The 20,623-nt window shown below is 35.1% G+C and overlaps 1 protein-coding gene across 2 annotated transcripts in view; it reads right to left on the bottom strand.

The window, feature by feature from the left end:
• CACNA2D1 (calcium voltage-gated channel auxiliary subunit alpha2delta 1) overlaps positions 1-20,623 on the bottom strand; it is a 480,944-nt gene that overhangs the window by 178,141 nt on the left and 282,180 nt on the right. For both annotated transcript variants that reach the window (XM_040644315.1, XM_040644316.1), the window contains exon 5: positions 10,761-10,802. In XM_040644315.1, coding sequence (XP_040500249.1) covers positions 10,761-10,802 — 42 coding nt within the window. The remainder of the gene's footprint in view (positions 1-10,760; positions 10,803-20,623) is intronic.

The following is a 20,623-nucleotide window of genomic DNA, read 5'->3' as shown; positions in this document are numbered from 1 at the left end:
ACAGAGAGACAGCCAGCAAGAGAGGGAACACAAGCAGGGGGAGTGGGAGAGGAAGAAGCAGGTTCCCAGCGAGGAGCCCAATGTGGGGCTCGATCCCATGGCCCCGGGATCACGCCCTGAGCCGAAGGCAGATGCTTAACGACTGAGCCACCCAGGCACCCCTGGGTGTGAAATCTAAAAGAAAATTATATATGCCACTACCCCAAACAACTGAGAACCAATGTTCCAACTATCCTTACAAAAGGAGCATATGCCCAAGAGCACAAAGCATTAGAAAATTGTCAAAAGAGACTGAAAAAATTTGGAAAGCTTCCAAAACCAAAAGGCAGAATTCCTAGAAGAAACAGAACCTAATCTAATCTTCCTTTTTACTAGTTTCATGGGTTTTTTTCCCCAATGAATCTTAACGTGGCTATATTTCACACAGTGGTCCATGCATACTTTTAAGGTATCCATGGTAAATATCACTGGGGATGGCGGATCAGATCACTGCAGATTTATGATGCGAAGTCTAACAATCTTTTCAATCATAGAGATTTTATTTTACCTACTGCAAATCACCATTAACAACTGTCAATGATGAAGCCGATTGGATAAAATACAAGCCAAATAAATATGGACAGAATAACAAATAGGCATAATAAATTAAAAATGTAAATCAAAACTCTCAAAAAATTTTAACCTTAAGTCTTGATTTCTACCAGCTGCATCTCAGGGCCCTCTCCTATCCCCCGCAGGTGCCTGGTGTATAGGCAGGGTGGCACAGCACAGTGACACACGACTCTCACTATGGATCATATCAATGGCATGGCATTCAATTCCCTGCATGATCAAGTATCATGTGTTTGACACTGGGCAAGTCTCCTGAGCTCATTAAATGGCACTTGTCTTATCTGAAAATCATTAAAATAATAGTATGTGTCAGAATGGATTAGTGTGGACTTTAAAAGGTACGTAGGATATAAAGCATTTACTGCCTAGGATCGAAAAGTATATATAATATACGTTGAGTATTGTTATAATCCAAATATGTAGCACCCAAAATATGTAAACCATTTATTTTAAACTCACGCACAAAGCAATTCCGATTAAATCAATTACTATACAGAAGCAATTAATATTCTATTTCTATGCCATCACCTACTTGAGGAATCAATGTCAATCATTAACAGAGCCTGAAAATAAAGGTTGCATATTATAAGACAGCGTTAAAAAAAAAGTTAGAAAAGAAACCTAGACTTTGACTGTTTCCTTAATAATTAGAATAGACTGCTTTGCTGTTTGATGCACACCTTACTAGCTCATTCTTGAATCACATTTATTTCTCTAAAATAAAATAAAATCATGAAAGATTGGACTTTTAAAAAGACAAATATTTAGATAGGGCATTATGTTGGAATTAATTTTAATGTAGACAAGATTCTGCTAAGGAAACAAACAGCAACATAAATATGCAAGGGAATTCAGGAGACTAGCCAAATGTCGCAGACAGGTCAAATTTTTAACACGATCAATACAATAAAATGTAGCAAATAAATCAACTCAATTTATCGACATGGGAATTCTGGGTTGAGCTCATTTCATCTGGATTTTAGTCAGAAACATAGATCTTGGAATTAGGTTAATAAGGGTTTGTAATGATCTGGTTTCTTTTTGCTTGCTCTGGGAATGAAGAAAATAGTGCAGGCTGCTGGCACAACTCAAGCCTTCTGGGGAATCTGCTTCGCTAACCTTCAGGGAATTTAAGGATTTGTTGGGACAGATGTCTCTAAAAGCTAAACTAAGAACCTCAATCAATTTCAAATTTAAGGAAACTTTAATGTGAAATTTCATTTAAAAATGTTGCATTAGTAGCATTTTCTTTTTTTTTTTTTTGACATTTAACTTTCCTTTCAAATCTGGTTATACAAAATCTACAATGATACGAAGACAAATTGCCAGATTGCATTCCCACTTTTAAAGTGTTTTTTGAAGAGTCTACTCAGATTTTTATTTTGTTATGCACTGTCTTAAGTTTTTTACACAAATGCAAGGATTATATTCATAACGATAAAATGGAAAATAGCTCAATCTAATACCTCTTCATTATTGTTAACAAATACACAGGCTCCACTTGGGGCTAAAATCATGTCAAATATATCTTAAATTTATTACAACCATTTTAATAATTATTTTTTTTAATTTTATTCATTAACATTCCTGGATTGCCTACTACAAGACAGGAAAGTTCTACATGCTTTATATGTGTCAACTAATTTTCACAGTAACTGTGTGAGGCAGGTATTACTATTACCTTTATTTTACAGACCAAGAGAGTAAACCACAGAGAGATTATATGACTGCCAATAACACCCAGCTAGAAAATGGCAGAGCTGGGATTCAAATCCAGGCAGTGGCACTCCAGAATGCAATCTCGTAACCATCACACTCTACACCCCCTCTGTACAACCGTGTGTAGAGTGATCACACATGTACGCCTTGTCACTACTTAAAGGGGGAAAAACATGTTCCACACAGAAGTATGTAGGAATGAAACATCGTGTCTCTATTTTATCTTAAAATATTTAAGCTCTAAATAATAGATGAAGCAATTATAGAGATACTATACTATTCTGTCTTCTATATATTTAAGATATTTTTTTCACTGGTAAAAAGTTAAAAAAAAATCTTACATGGAAAGGTACTCATTTTAATGCTATCACCTCTTTGGAAATGAAATTCAACAACTATTATTTATTCTACTTTTGTGCAGAATCAGACAGAACTTAAGTTTGATGGAGTAAATACAATAAGCCTGATATCATGTGTCATCACAGAGATTCATAATTATTTAGCTTATCAGATCTGCCCAGACTTGGAACCCAAAATCCTGATTCTTATGGCACTTACAGTCATTGAAAACAAATATTCTAACTCTGCTTATTCCCCAATGTGAATCAGTTTTGGATGTGGGGAAAACCACATTGTCTGTTTTGACATTACTCTTAGTCCTCATGACTATTTCAGGGCCCAAGAGAGGGGAGGGGAAGATGAGAAAAGATAAGAAAACAGTATCTATAGTCAAGGTCAGCTTTGCCATTCCCCTCTTAACTTGTTTTCACCCAACCTTGAAACAAAACATTTTCACTTCCATCATGCTTGCCAGAGATTTCCTAGTTACTCAGCAAATAGAGCACCACTTTAAGAAGTAAACACGTCCTGGGACACCTGCGTGGCTCAGTTGGTTAAGCGTTTGCCTTCAGCTCAGGTCATGATCCCAGGGTCCTGGGATCAAGTCCCACATTGGGCTCCCTGCTCGGCAGGGAGCCTACTTCTTCCTCTCCCTCTGCCTCTCTGCCCCCCTTGTGCTCGCTGTCTCTCACTCTGTCTCAAATAAATAAATAAATAAATAAATAAATAAATAAATCTTTAAAAAACAGTAAACATGTCCTTACAAATGCTATGTAAGTAATATGAGGATTAAAACACATCAACACCTACCCAATTTAACAGGCATTATCTCAACCATTACTCCTAACTATTACAAATGGTAGAGAGAAATGGAATAAGATCCTTATCTCAATTTGCTAAAAATTTAATAGATTATCCCTGTATACAAATACTATAGTGTAAAGTCTTATACCATAAAACCAGATAGGTCTAACTGCTTGTTTAGAACATCCAGAGGAAGGAAATACCAATTGCTACCTAGAAAAATCAAGGAAAGTTTCCAGAGAAAGTAGTACTTGATTTGGTTTTTAAAGAATACTTAGTATCTGTTTAGAAAAATTGTAGGACATGATCACGTAATTAGAGGAGAGACTATATTAACATTCGTCAGCATACTGGACACAGGAATGATTGTCTTAAGTTTCCAGTAAGGCTATGTGCCTTGCATTCTTCATGGAACTGTGGCTCACCAAATAATTTAGCCCAGTTCCGCCTGTACCTTTAAGTGTCAATTGGAAAATTTGTTTAAATAACTATAGTCTTAACTTTTTATCATATACGCAATCCAAAGGGACATTAATTTTACCCTCTATTTCATCAACTGCTTCACTAAATCAGGCTGTCACTGAGTATTTATTTTTATACCCATAAGGTGAATATAAATACCACTGATCTAAGTATAGGAGTACAGAAATTATAAAATGCCCCTGAGGAACTGTCTCGTATCACAGCCCTTGTAAAGCTTATAACCCAATAGCTTCCCACAAACTGACTAATTTCAGATGCAGCCAACTGAAAGGTTATATTCCAAAGGAATTATTGATCACCTTTGAATGCCTGTTTTACCTTTAAGTGAGGCCATGTGTCATCATTATAATGAACCAAATCAATAGACTACACTTGAATATATCATTCTGTATATTCAAATCTTAAGTGGTGATAGACCAGCATAATAAACACGGAAGAATAATAGGAAACTGGAGATTCCACATTTAATCTGGACTCCAACAAACAGTAAATTTTTATGGCCTTCTTTGTATGATTTAATTCTATTATGAAAGCTACTCCTTCTTCATTTCCAGCTACTCATATTCTCCACTCCCCACCGCTGCCCACATCTTCCCTTAAATGTTGGCGTGCTAAGGATTCTATCCTGTACATTTTTGTTTTATTTTTTATGTTGTGTAGCTAGGTGAAACAGGCTGAGAGTGAAACAACAGAGAGCAGGGGGACTGTGGCAAACTGGCCAATGTATCGCATCCAAAATCACTCAGACTCATTTTGATTTTAACACTGTGCCGGGACACCAACGTGTATCTGTAATCGAACCTGGCTTTGCTATACCTGGCGCTTCATACTTGCTGGGGAAATTTCCACCACCTGTTTGCAAAGTCCACTCATAAGCTAAGCATAAAAGTATTCTAGGCCAAATGCAGTTTTTAGCTGCTTACTAGAAATCTCCTCTTGGATATTCTGAGCGAGTTTTCAGTATAAATGTTCTTGTCTTTTGAGAATCTTGGCTAAATCCTTTAAAAATCTTTGGTAAAAAAAAATTCCTATATCCAGTGTCCTAGCTAATGTGAACATATTCTCTCCTCTAATGAAAGAAACACTGTAGCCTTTCAAATCTACAATTATATACAGATTTCTTAGCACACCTGAATGCTTTCTTCCATCAAACCTTTGTTTATTACCTCTAATCCATATGCTTGGACTTGATCGTTGCAAATACATGATTTATGATTTACCTCACTGCATATTGTCCTCCTCCATATGTTATCTTTTCTCCCAAATTTTTTTTAACCTTTTTGACATTCTGGGAGTATTTTCTGTCTCTTCTGTGTATCACTGATAGATAATTTGTGCTGTCAAATTTGTTAGTTCTTCCAATGGAATTGTTATTTTAGCAGCATCGATTCTGATGATTTTATTTCAGTCTATTTGTCACACAGATCACTGGTTCTTTCTTTGGAGATGCTAAGCATACATTTAATGTTGTTTTCTGTGAAGTACCTGAAATAATCCCTCAAAGGAGAAATGTCTTTAACCTGGGCCTTTAATACTTCAGTATTTCTACTGTACTGTTATTGATCTTTTCATGTATCCCTCCACTGACTGGTTTCTATCTGATTAGTATTAGACGAAGAAAGACCTTTCTTTTCTCAGGGTTAGGAAATAGTAAAATGGTACACATCCCTTTCCAAGCATTGTTCTTGCTTCTGTCATATTTGTAACTTGAAGGCTAAAGAATGATATAGAATGTACAGTATGGTTTCTGGTCAACAGTAGGCATTGGCAAAGGACAGTGTTTTCTTCAGGGTCTTTGACTCCAATCCTTCAGATTATGGAAACTCACGCAAGTCTGGGCTGAAATTGGTGGTGAAAGGGTATCCTTAAAAACGAGACCAAGTGTGGAGCACAGAGATGAGAGACAGATAATTATGACTCTGGTATTCTCCAGCCAATTCATATTTGTGTCAAGCTAAGCTTCTGTTGGAACTTTGATTCACTGACTTATTGGGGAAAAAAACAAACAAAAAACACCTCACCGAGTGATTACAATGTGCTGGTTACTGTAAGAACTAAGTCACCTGCTGTGAGTACCCAAAAGCTGCCCTCCAGGAAGTTCTACTCTAGGAAAGGACCCCAAGAGAATACTTCACAAAAGACTGGTCATGCCTCCAAGAAGGAACTGCCATTTCTTTACAAAATTCACGATGGCTTAGAAAAGACCTAGTAAACTTCCATCAGTGTCTTAAATATCAAATAAAGGCAATAATAACTGATATGAAGATCTTGGCAATGGAAAAAGAATTAGGGATATAGTACTTTAGAAATATTTACATAACAATAATGTATAATATTATTAAAAGTATATGAATAATTTAGAAGCATAAAATAAAATGTGAGACCATTTCAATAGCCCTTAAATAAATATTTGAGAATAATGTCTAAAATCATACAATCGTCATGGACATGGAAATGAAATGATTGATGTATAGAAAATGGAGAAAATGACCATTATCCCACCAGGCATGACGATGGAAAAATGAATCCTCTCCTGCCAATGCAGAAATGGGAAAAAAGTTAAAAATCATAACCACAGGTTCTGGATTGACAATCTTTTAGTCTCCTTCAGGAGGCATAACATTTAAAACAGATACTTTAGCTCTCAAACATTTATATTACCATTCAAACAATGAGGACAAGTTTATTAATTGAAAATGTTGCCTCAATATTTACTATTCCAATTAGTTCCTTTGTTCATTAGATATTAGCGCTGATGTGTGAGATAAAAGTCCCATTCCATAATTTTCAATCACCATTTTTTAATAACAGATGTGACTTTATGGGTTTGAGCAATAAAAATAGTGTACACAATTAAATCAGTATATAAAAAATCCAGGACAAAGAGCAGTGACAGCAAGCCAATCTGAATCAAAACAATGAGAGGCATTATGATTTGTGAACATTTGCTATGTAAAATATCGAACACTACATGTGTAAGTTGTAAGTATAGGAGCCAGTTAAATCCACCTCTGTTGCAAAACTACGGTCAGGTTTATAAATTTCACCATCCATGGAAGTCCAACTTCATCAGATAAGCAACAAACTCAAAAAAAAAAAAAAAAAAAAAAAGGTGACTACTGAAAACCCTAAGGTAGACTATCAATGAAGTGCAACATTTACTTACATTTCTTAAATTTCATTGTAAGCTAATAAATACTTCCATTGCAGAAAATAACTTTATTGTAGTGATCAAAACACATGCATTATGGGAGACTGAAAAATACTCAATACAGCATATGGTTTTATATACATTTTACTATAAAAAAGGATTTTTTCCTCAATTCCAAGTTGAAGGATTTGACCATATTTAAATGACAGAGTCCACTCAGATAAGTGAGTAGAATTCCAGAATTAACTTCAGTATGTCAAGAAGAGCAATTGGACGATGTGTTCATAAGCTGCTAATTATTTTGCAATTAGTATGCTCTCTGTTCTCTCTTTAGTAATAGAACCCTCTATTTTGTTTGGGCGCATGCCTATGTTGGGGGGAGGATCATATTCCACTTCCTGATGCAAATCGGCAAGGCTGGGCACTAAGCTGTGGACAATGGAGGCAGATGAAAGTGATGTGTACGATTTCCAAACACACCCTTAAAGGCAAAGGGCATATCCTCTACTGCCACTCGCCTCCTTCCTGTTCTCTAGAATGCAAAAATCACTGTGGATGTTGGAGCACCAATCTTGGATCACGACATGAAAAAGCTATACTGAGGAGGGGAGAAAACTTGAGAGAAGGACCCCAGGGGCTAGAAGATCGAGACTCGCCACATTAGGCTTTATATCCAGACTGTTTACGTGAGACAGGAAGAAACTATTTTCTTCTTGTAGCCACTTTCACTTTAGGTCTCTCTTTTAGAGCCAAACCAATACACCAACCATTAAACGTGGTTCAATTTTATTCAACGTCTAAGGGTTTACAAGAGCAACAGTATTATATCTAAAGCACTTTAATCTTCCCAATAAGAAGTTTTAGTGAAATATAAATTACCTTCTAGTTCTTAATTAGTTCTCAAAAATTTACATGAAATAGTACAATTTTGCAGCAAATTTGACCGTGCTACCAGTATCCCAAGAATATTCTGAACTGCAATGAAATGTGTGGGTCACCTCATCACCTGTAGCACGTCTTATGTGAGAGGCAAACAGCTACAATTTTAATTAGCTCTAATGCCCTATGAGTGAGTACCATTTTAAGGGTGGAATGGAACGTGAACCAAAGTCTCTTGATTCCTACCCTAGCCCTCTTCCTACTATACAATATTCTTCCAAGTTATTCCGGCACTGTTATTATTTATATGTAAAGAAGTGAAAATAGTTTCTCCAAATCCTGAGCATCATTTTATTTTCTGGGCATCATTTTTAAGTTTTAAATTTTAAAGTTGATATTTTGCTTTTTATAGAGTCTTTTTAACTTGCTGAAGCTCATCTCTTGTCCTAAGACAATGAATCTCTTTTATAGGCATATTTATAACCTATGGTAATAATATAAACTTTTGGGGATCAGAGAAGGCAAAGTTCACTAGGTTCACTCGTATTAATCCTTTTCTCTTCTATACAGAGTTTTATATGAATATACGAATAAACATCTGTGCAGGCAAATTATGAACCTAAGTACACCCCATGCATATTTCTCCATTTATAACGGACATTTTGCTAACTTTGCAGCATAGTGATTGAATACTATGAATTTTATTGTTGTACTAATCAATTATACCCCTGAATACTAACTGGGGTGAAACTCAACTAAAAAGTTATGTCTACATCTGTGCCTGTGATTATTATCGTGAACAAAGAAAACTTGCAATTTCTATGCAAAATAAAAGAACTTTCTAATTAAGAAACAAACTTAAGTAAATAAAACTTTTATGTGACATCAAAAATAGGGCTTCTTTAATTAGTTTAGAGGAAAGAAAAACATATTTGCAGTATTGGTATCATCTTTAGGCAACATTCAATTGGCAGATTGGATTAAGCATGTCGATCCATCCACTTTATTTATTATGAAATCTTCGTCATAGTTTTAAAAACTGTTTTTAAAAAGCTGTAACTGGTGTACCACCAGGAAGGATGATAAAGTTTTGGCATATATATTTTAAATGATCACATAACTTTTAAATATCAAATACTAATCCTAACAGTGAAACAAAATGTCTGAACAAAAATAATGTTCATTCCAATACCAATCAATAAACAATTTTTTAAGATTTATTTATTTATTTTGAGAGACAGAGAAAGCCAGTGTGAGCAGGGAGGGAAGGGCAAAGGGAGAAGGAGAGGAGAATCTCAAGTAGAATCCCCAGTGAGCACAGAGCCCAATGCTGGGTTTCATCATCTCAAGACCTGAGCCATCAAGATCATGACCTGAGCTGAAATCAAGGGTCAGACACTTAACCAACTGAGCCGCTCCGGCGCCCCACCAATCAATAAACTACTAAAACATTTTGTGTTAGCTGTCAGTTTGTCCTTAATAAACTTCTTACCTGATTAAAATGACATACATAATTATCATAAACGGATAATTATTATTATAAAAGCACTAGCACAACACCTATGGCTAGTAAAAAAGAACACGCTTTTAAAAACAATCTTAGTATTTCATTTATTTAATGGAGAAAACATAATCTCCTTGCTTCATAGTGTCATTGTAGGAATTAAGTAAAAGAGTTTGTGTAGCGTGCTTAGCCGTGCGCAGGCAAAACTGGAGCTCAATAAACTACGACATTCAGCAGTAGTGATGGTGCAGTTTGGAAAGATGGGGCATTTCAAGTAGCTGGGAAGTACGTGGAAGAAAGTAGTATATAGGTATATTTTGATTCAGATAAAAAAGTGTGAATAACTTTTTTATAAATATCAATAATATAGAAAATAATATATATGTAAATAAAACAGAAATAATACGAAATAATATTAAAAAATTAAATAATTTTTTTATATTTGTTCAACTTATTCACTGATCTACCATCCCAAGCTCTTGGAAGAACACTGAAAACACAAGAAGCCCTCAACAAACACTTCTGGATAAATAAATGTGTAAATAAATATTTTTTCCTGATTAAAAAAAGTCACAGATAAGAGAATTTAAATGCACTTAAGTGTAAAATTTTGTTTTATAATTTTGCAAATGCTTCCACCATTACTAAGTAATTAAAATGTCTTCCCAACGCTGTCCAGAGGTAGCAACATTAGAAGTAACTTATTGGTGCTAAAATAATCCATGTTTGAAAATCATCTGAATATGTACATTACAGCCATTTGTTTAAAAAGGCATACTGAGCACTCACTATACTTCAAAGATTGACTGGACAAGGCCAGCTGTTGCACAGTTTCCAGGGTGTCGTCCACGCTGTAGGGGAAATAAGTGGTTCCCCCTGGTGTGTCCAGTTCTGGCCAGAGGAGAACTGGCCTAATAACCCATGTGACAAGAGTCAGGTGACGGAGATGGATGGGTCTCCCACATGGCTAATGGTGTGCAAGATATGCGAGTCAGTGCAGTGGACTGAGGTCTGGACAGGGGCAGTGAGAATTTAGATCCAGAGAAAAATCTGGGTTTCTACCCAGGAAGATGCCAATGATAATTTGTTAAAGATCACATAAGCCCAAAAATTCATCATTACCTTGTTAGGTCAAACCAGTAATTCTGCTTATGCTATAGAACAATTTCTGAAAAACTCAACCTGCTAGGTCAGCATGTTCTGTAAAGCCAGTCATCCTAGCATAATTCAGTTTATCTTGAAATTTAATGTAAAACTTTTAATACTCACATCAAGATCATCCTTTGCATTGTAGTAGACAACTTCATTGCTCTATAAAAAAAGAGAAGAGTGTTTTATTGATTTGAGTAAAAATGTAAAAATACACTGAATCAAGCACTGAACAGATTTTATGCATATTTTAAATAATAAACCCTTCGTGATATTCCTCTCATAAAATACTCCATGAAGATCCATAAAAATTAGCCAATATTTTCTAAAAAGATATTAAAACACTGTATCAGTGATATTGAAAAGTATATCTTGCATTGAGGAAAAACTATCTCAGTCCAGGTCTGAGAACGATTTGTCAAGAAAAAATAGAGAATGCATGTTGCAAAGAAGTTATACACATACACACTTACAACACACACACACAAATCATGAAATTATAAGCAAATAACTCAAGAAAAATGTAAGAATGTGGCTCGTTAATACTTTGCTAAAAAACTGACTTCTAAAATATATATCACATCTTGAAATTAGTAAGGAAAGGTGTATCTGGACAGGATTGGCAGACATTTCTTCATGAGATTCAGGAAACGGATCAAGAATAATTGAATTTAGACAGCAAAAAAAATCAGATTATCTAACGCACTAATATCATATTCTACCAAAGTGGTGAATGAGCATTGGCTCTTCAAGAATAAATGTATTCAGACATTTCTGCTGGCCATCACTGTTGCTGAAATATGCCATAACTATAAATTATGAATATAAATTGTATTACAGAATGAAAAGGGAAAGGAAAGAATGAACAAAATGATTGTCAAGGAATTTAAAAATTTTATCCCTTGAGGCTTGAAGACTACTTTATGCAGTGTTAAAATAATCCACTTATACTGATTTCCTTTTCCTTTCTTCTCCTGCACTGATTGAAAACCTAATCCCTCTTTCATGTGTTTAGTAGTAACTGGAGCCCTATGTAAAAATGCATTTTTCTCTGCCTCCTTAACATGGAAAACATGGACACTCTGAAATTTTATTAAAAGAAAACACAATATACATTTTTTAAAAAGAAAATTACTCAAAAAATTCAATAAATTAGTGCTTCTTAAAATAGATACCACCTCCACCAGTTAGAAATCACTACTTCTTCAAGACATTCTAGGGTCCTATGACTTTAGAATAAACGATGAAGTTAAAATCATCTCTTTTTGGCTTCTGAGTCTCAGTATATGAATGTACATTATACACCTTCAAGAATAAAACAGATCTTGTGTTTCTCAAACTTATCTGCTGCCGAATCTGCCTCCCTTTTTTAATCTGAGAAATATATTAGCCTGAAGCTCTATAAAAGATAGATCGCTCTGAAGACCAAACTAAAACCATATTAATAAATAATAGAACACATAATTCATAATAGTGAATGAAACCATGACTTTGAATTTATTTCATTTAGAATCAACAGCTCTAAAAATTACCATTTAATTAATTCTTATAAAAAGAATTAAGTAGCTAAAGAATTTTAACATGCATCAAAGTTCTAGTTCCTGAAGCATTTCTTACAGCACTAATTTTGTAACAAAGTTAAAATACAAAATCAGAATTCATCGCATACACAAAACAAAAGAATCTTCTGAATCCACCAGAGCCCCAAATCTAATTACTAGTTTATTGATCCCTCTTGCAACTCTGTAATTTATACTTAGGAGACAATTTTCAACTTAGAATGTGGATTCCATCAAAAGATAAAATATTGAATAAGTTTATCTTCATCTTAGACTTTATTTCTGCCAACTTGTTCCTTATATTGACAGAATCGAAATGTAGAAAACAAGGTGAAACTGCATGAAATTTTAAGTGATTCAACATCATTATTTTCAACATTCATTAAACATCTACATGCACATTGCTGTGCCAAGAGAGACACAAAGCAAGTTAAATGCAGCTATCCCTATCCTTTAGATAAAAGAACAGACACAGATCAATTATATAAAGCAACTAATATGTTTAGACTTACATTCGGCCCATGGTACTAGACCTAATGGACTAAACTGTTTAATTTTTTTTCTTATATAAGTGACATAGTATCACATATAACAAATAAAAATAAGAATTTAATTAAACCTAAAATTAAGAGGATCACCTACAGTGTCAAAAGAGTATAAAGCAAGATAAAGAAATGCTAGTTTTAACTCAAACTGTTTTGATTCTATTACAACAAAGTGTGCCTGAAATAAAAGTAAAAATAAAAATGAAGAAAATCTAAGTTTGAGAACTTTCAAATGTTTTTCCTTTTGTTACTGCACTATATTTTTATGCAAAACACTATTACTTTTCTTCTAGAAAGTCTATATTGCTTCTAAAACTTATTGAAAATGTGTATTGCAAAGTTTATTTAAATTTTATGTATTTGCACAAGGCTTTCTAGACTCCAGAAGACATAAGATCCCCAAAACTGATTTTTTTTTCTATTAAGTAAACTAGAAAACAACAACAACAACAAAAACACCTTAGTCATAAAATTATACTGCATCTACAACAACCATACTCATTGTAACTGGGGTATCTTATATTACTACTTGAAGCTTTCTTTAGGGCTGCCTGGGTGGCTGAGTCGGCTAAGCACATGCCTTTGGCTCAAGTCATGATCTCGAAGACCTGGGATGGAGCCCGGCATTGGGCTCCCTGATCCGTGCAGAGTCTGCTTTTCCCTCCCCCTCTGCCTGCTGCTCCCCCTGCTTGTGCTCCCTCTCTCTCTTTTTCTGTCAAATAAATAAATAAAATCTTAAAAAAAAATAAAGTAGCTAATTAAATACGTGTTCTTAGTTTGTCATGATTTTATAAAAGATCAAAGATTGTAATGGAATGTGGAACTGATTACATCCACTGCCTTAGAACAAAATTTCTTCTTCACCAATACATGTGACATTGTTTTTGGCTTAGAAGCATTTTTTTTTATGTTTATAAATATACCTAATTTTTTATAAACATACTTTCTCTAACCCTAAACTTCGCAGTGATAGCATGCACATTTTATTTATTCCCTGATTTTACCCAACAGAAAACATCAGTTGATGCACTTCAATAAGCATAAATCTATGTAGGTCACCAGGATTTGGGGAAAGTGTAACTGCATTTAATTTGTCAACCAGCACACTTACGTGGCAGTATGACACTAAAATAAATGGCAAACAGTCACAGAACATTTAATTTGTCTAACCATATATAAATAATTTTTTCACTCTCAGTTCATCATGCTTTCTTACAGAAAATTACAATTACTTACTTTACTGTGGCTTTTGTGTAGAGTTGAAGAGTGGCTCAGAAAGAATTTTAAATACAAGCTTGAGGAAAATTCTAATTTGGTGAAGTCATAATTCTCTTTCCTATCGCATTCATTTATAGCTATCTCCTCTGCTATATAAAAACATATAACATGTGTAGCTATGTTAAACTACATCAGTCCAAAATCAAATCGCTCAAGATATATCCAAACCCAATCCCAACAGGATTGGGATAAAAGACAGTTCTCAGGAATAAGGGACAATTCACACTGAATCAGCCTAATTTTTATGTTCTGATGTCTTATAGGAATGAATGTTAGTTAAAATTAACTCTATGCTAAAAGAAAATTAGGAGAACAAATTGTGTAAAAACGGTGAAATGGCTGGAGGGGGGCAGGATTAAAAAAGAGGAAGTATCAGCTGAATTCTTTCTTCCTTTACCCGGTCCCCTGCGTCCACCCCACTAAGACTGTGTACAAGGAGATTTTTGGGTCTCCCAACCAACAGAGGGAGCCACACCCCACTCATTGAGCAATACGCTTTGGCGACCTCGATCTGTACTGTTTTGGAGAAGTAAAAATGAAGACTATCTATGCCCTGACTATAAGAAGCAAGTTTCTCACCCTCCTGATAACAAGTGGCAAGAATATCAGAGTCGGTTGCTCTGAGCTGCTATAATTGAAGAATATCTCTTGTTATCCTTGGATGACAAGACCACACAACCCAAACTTTCTCGGGTTTCAAAATAGGTGAGAGTTAAGAACTTCAGAGAGCTAAAATATGCCTCCTCTATTTACAATCAATTCAAGCGTGTGTGTATGTGCATGTGTGTGTACGTGTGTGTGTTTCTGATTCATTTACCTATCCTATCGCTCAAAATTCCCTCAATCCCTCCTCCAGAAAATACACAGTTATATCAGTTATCCTTTAATATTTTAAAATGATGGCATATAAGGTAATCATCATAGGCACAGAATACAAAGTGAGTCATCTTGTTTCTCTACGATCCTTCTGGCTAGATGTTTTCATGCAAATTATTAAACTTCATTTTGGAAGGTATTTACACTCAAATACAAAGGTTTGTGGTGGATTTCAGGGCATTACATGCAGTATGATAGGATGAAGCCAGCAACAGCCTCAAACTAGAATTAAGATTAGTGAAACCTTTGGAGAGCTATTTTTCATCATTTGAGCACCACCAGATGACAAGAACAAATTGTTTGTTTCTGATTTTTAACCAAGTAGTTTAGTTATTTATTATCTCCTTGAAACAAATTTACCCAAATGTTCCATGCTAATATAATACTGCTGCTTACTGAAATTTAAAGCATCCCCTAGCAAGTTGAGAGATAAATTACTTCAGTTCCCCATTGTCTACTGGGAGTCAAAATTAAATCTGGGCAAAATAGACCATTCCATCTTAAAAACGTATATTGTGAGTGACAGTCCCTTGCATGCCACTCTCCTGTAAAAGTTGGCCTCTGATGAATAGAATGAGTTTATGTTAAAAATCGGAAGCAGAAGTACAAAGCTTCCACATGGAAGTAAGATGGTGCCAAAGAAAAGATTTAAATATTGGAACTGAAAATCAGGATTTTATAGCCAACATCTGAAATATATGACACATTCAAAATTCAAATAGAGATTAACTTCCTGTCCAATGTACTAATTCCCTTTTCTTGGCTGTTCACTTGACTCTGCACATGATCCACAGCCTGACAAATTTTGAGCAACCGCATTGTCTGCTGAAGTTGCTTTTTAAAAAATCCCATTCTTATTGTTTATCACTCTTCAGTTCCAAAAATGAAGTCAATCAGATGAATATTAAGGATACTCTTGTTTAAAAAAAAAAAAAAGGAGTACTACTTTGTGGCCTAATGAGATTTTGCATGGCCCAGCAGGACACACCGCCACCGGGATCCGCCACTCATACTACATTCCAAGCCAAGTACTCGTTCGGCCACAAGAAACTCATTCCAGTGGCTGTGTTATGGCGCATTTGTCATTCCCTCAAACAAAACTTCCACACCGCTGCCTGAACCCTGTGTTCAAGCGCACCAGGGTGCACGGGATGCAGTATTCAGCAGCACGGTAGCACTGTGTGAATAAAAGAACTTAGGAGCCTACTCTGTATGTGTGACCGTGTGTGCATGAGTCTGTGTGGGGGCTGGGCGGAGGTGGGCAGTGATGAATGTGAGCAAATCTTCCTAAACAGAGCTGAGAGTGGTTGACGCAGTAAATTAAAGACAGGAGTTTTTGAAAAGAATTATTTTTTTTTTTGAAGATTTTATTTATTTATTTATTTATTTATTTATTTATTTATTTGAGAGACAGCAGGAGCAGCGGTGGTTGGGGGAGTGGCAAGGGGAGAGGGAGAAGCGCACTCTCTCTGAGCAGGGAGCCTGACCGTGGGCTCAAGAGGTGGGGCTCGATCCCAGGACCCCCGGATCATGACCTGAGCAGAAGGCAGACGCTTAACCGACTCAGCCACCCAGGCACCCCCAAAAAAACTATTCTTTATGCCATTATATTCCTTTCAGGTTTGGACACATAAGCACGCTACTGATGAAAATAAGAAGGAAAACTAAAGATGGGCACATTACATCTGGAGATCAGTGTCAGCAGAGTACTGGGCTGAAGGCATGAGAAAAACCTACATTCACATGATATGACAAGAGACAATAAAAAAGACAAGTGATGTAAAGTGTCTAGCACAGTGCCTGCTACACACTATGTGCCCTGTATGTTATCAACTATTATTTTATATATTGAAAAAGAAAAACCAGGAATATCCATAGAAGTTATCTATTAGCTTTAGCTTATAGCTATATATGAACTAAAGTAAACTGTTATTTTTCTTACACTAGTTAGTATGCTGTGAGTCTATTTAATTCATTTAAAGTCCTTTCTTCAAGGATTCCACATAGCAGACTGGATAAGAAATGTGATTACTAGTTGTTGTTATTATTTTTAAACTGATACATTAAATGAGGTAATTGATTAAAAAGTCTAACATAAGGGTACCCGGCTGGCTCAGTTGGAAGAGCACGCAACTCTTGATCTTGGGTTTTTGAGTTCGAGCCTCATGTTGGGTATAGATTACTTAAAAAAAAAAATTAAAAAATAAGCCTAATACAGGTAGTAATGTGTAATAGTTTTGTACACATCCTATCCATTAAATGTATTACTGTCCTTCGAATTTCTCTGTGATTCTAAATACTCTTTCCAACCCCATATCTCCTTTACATCTTAATCCTCATACACTCCTGCCTGGAAAAATTCCAACTCTATATTAAACCAAAAGTTTGTGCATCCATCCTAATACCCAAACTGTGGCATCTTGCTGAAGAAAATTAGATAAGCGCCCTCGCATGGTGCAAGTCAGCAGTTCTCATGTTTTAACAACGATAGTAAACATGAGGATTGCTTTGTTTGGTATTTTTTTTCTATTCAGAAACTCTCCTGTCTTTGGGGAACCGTTTCTTACAATCACATGATTCAGCTGGCTGGCAAATTATACTAGCCTGCTTTTCTGACCACAGAAACTAACAGGCACCTTAATCTATCCAATAATAGTACCTCATTTCCCTATTCCTTTCTTAGGAAGATTCTATTTTTCCAGGAATACTTATGGTTGCAAAAGCTGAAGTGCTTCAAGTCTGAATCCTGACGTGACAGAGGCTACTTCCATCATTTGCTCTCAGTTATAGAACAGTAATTAGCTTTTTTCTTAAGCTGGTTAAAATGTGTTTTCTAACTCCTACCACTGATAGTACTAATACAATACCGCATTCCCTACAATATGGGTTTTTTTTTTCCATTCTAATTTTGCTACTAACAGTCAATACTATTTGCCTGAACTTGAATTTCTGCTGGTGGCATTATGAGAATGTAACATTCTAGACTAATCCCCCTAGCTGTGCCCCAGATGCCAGCCCCCCTTCCCCCGGCATCCTTACAGACCCCATTCTTTCATCACTCCTTTTCTTTCCTCTCGGTCTTCTCTTTATTCACATCAAGAAGGTTTGCAAAAAAGATTTGTGGGATAAAAATTCAGATGTATTCTGGCACAAAACTTCTCTTTTCTAAAATTTAAGATTCTACCAGAAGAAAAAAAAAATCAAAGGAGCCCAAAACTCAAAATTTTCTTAGTTTGTATATAAAAAAAATAATATTTTTCTAATAGTTCTCTGTTGAACTAAAGATCAAAAAAATCTGTTATTGCCAACTTAATATTTTGTTAGTATATCAGCAAGTAGTTAAAAATTTTAGGTGATTTCTATCAATTTCTTTACATCAGCTCCTCACTAGCCTTTAAAAAGTAGTTGCATAATAAAAAATGGAATAACCGTATAAATTTTGATTATATACTTGAATATAACAATTTCTTTTTTTAAAGATTTTATTTATTTATTTATTTATTTGAGAGAGAGAAGGAGAGGGTGGGGGGGGGAGGAGGGAGGGAGAAGGGGAGTAGACTTTGCGTTGAAGGTTGCTGAGGGCAGAGCCCAACATGGGGCCCAATCCCAGGACTCTGAGATCATAACCTGAACTGAAAACCAAGAGGCTCCTTGCTCAGCAGGGAGCCTCCTCCTCCCTCTCCCTCTGCCTGCCACTGTTCCCTCGCTTGTGTGCTCTCTCTCCCCTCTGTCAAATAAATAAAATCTTAAAAAAAATTCTAGTAAATGAAGATGGAAGTGTAATACTATTGCTCAGATGGTGTTCAATGATCAATGATTATAACAGAAAAATATAAGTAATCTATTCTTTCTCTGAACTCTCAGCATTCATGCATAAGAAATACATACTGAGCTTTATACACATGCCAAAACTCACATCAGAAATCTAAATACATGTGGTTTTTTAGATTGATCGTTAAAAATAAGCTAGTGAGATATTACCAATCTCCATGTTGCATATTTGAAAGCTAAGACCAATGGCAGTGAGACGGAATCTAACACAGGGGTTAATGACAGTCACGTGCTAGCCCCTCCCATGTACTGCTATCATGAACGGAGAATAATCTACTTCTTAGAGACAGTGAATTCCACAGTTACTCTATGAAGGTCACCTAATAATAAAGAGTGTCTAATAATCTTTGAGACACATTCCTTTGTCTTATCTGTTCTTTTAATGTTGTTTTATAATTTGTTTTAAAATGTGAATTTAATTTAATACTAATTTCTTTAACTTAATGGAAGAAGAAAGAACCGGAAAATCACTTTGGCCTTTTTAAAGCTTACTTCTGTTACTTTCAGCAAATAACATTTTACATTTATTCATCAAGTAATTGTTATCATATATTTGTAATATTATAGTTGCTGTGTTTTTTCAGTTTCCATTATGTTGCTAGCAAATTGAAGAATTCCTTAGTAACTGCCCCAGCACATTAACCAATCAATAAGCCAAAGTCCTCTAAGAAAATTCATCTCAGCAAAAGATAATAGACCCAGGTGTCTTTACTATAGTTAATTATCTAATTACAAAGCCACTAAAGTACTCCATTCCCAAGCCATGCTATGAGGCTAGCGACACAATTGGAAAGATCACTCTACAAGGGGGAAAAAAAGTTGTAATATTCACCAAAGGAAATATTCATCACTTCTGCATAAAAGAAATTTAAAAATAAATTGAGAAAAAAAGATTAATTTTTTTTATTTGAGTAGAGACAGCATTCTATTATGTGTCTATTCAATGCTTGCACAATGTCTGCAATGTTGTACGAACTGCTATTGAATGGAGAGATAAATGAATAAATGAATAACATAAGCCTAGAAGGAACTATTAGAAATTCTAGACTAAAAATAACAAAATACACACCAACGTACATATGTGCACACACACAATGCATCAGAGAAAAAGTATATAGCTTTAAAAAATTTCCAAATAAGCCAAAGTGTACACCACTTTCACTCTAAAAGAAATCAAAGAGGAATTCCAATTGGGCTGTGATTTCAGAGTTCCTTGGTTGTTGAACTTCAAAGATCAATTCCTATTAAACAGTAAAAGCTATCGCAATTTATTTCTTCATCTGATAAACTTTAATAAGAATCTGCCTGTAAGGTTTTTTTGGTGCTCCAAATAAAATTGATAAATATATGATTTAAACTGCAGGCGAAAAGCAAAAGTAGAATATGAGAAGATAAACATACTATTTTCTTCAGCTACCAAATCCCCCAGGAAACTCAGCCCAGAATTGGACAAACACATCTATAATGCTGAGGAACTTGCTTTAATCTCCTTTAATCTGTAACTCTAATGAAGCTTTGGGTATAATCATCTAAAACATTAAAAATTAATCCACCAACATAGTCTATTTTCTATGCTGCTTCCTACTGACTTTGATAACCCACAGATTTTCTTGATTCATGATCAAAGTTAACAGCACTTGATCATAACAATATACGATGTCCTAGTAAGAGAGTCATGTTAATTTGTCCAATTGTAATATCAGCACTGCCTTTTCAAATTAATCATTATCAACTTCAGAAAATTATCATACCAACAATGAAATATCAAGACTTACACTATGACCAATGAATTAATGAGCATAAAATAATCTAGCCAAAATCAGAGCCTCAAAGAACGTTAAACCAATAGCTATTACATCAATTTAATTTATCTTTCATTGGGTTTAATGGATTA

This window comes from Ursus maritimus, unplaced genomic scaffold, assembly GCF_017311325.1.
Source record: "Ursus maritimus isolate PB19 unplaced genomic scaffold, ASM1731132v1 scaffold_3, whole genome shotgun sequence".
Classification (NCBI taxonomy): Eukaryota; Metazoa; Chordata; class Mammalia; order Carnivora; family Ursidae; genus Ursus; species Ursus maritimus.
This window is presented reverse-complemented; position numbering and strand designations above follow the sequence as displayed.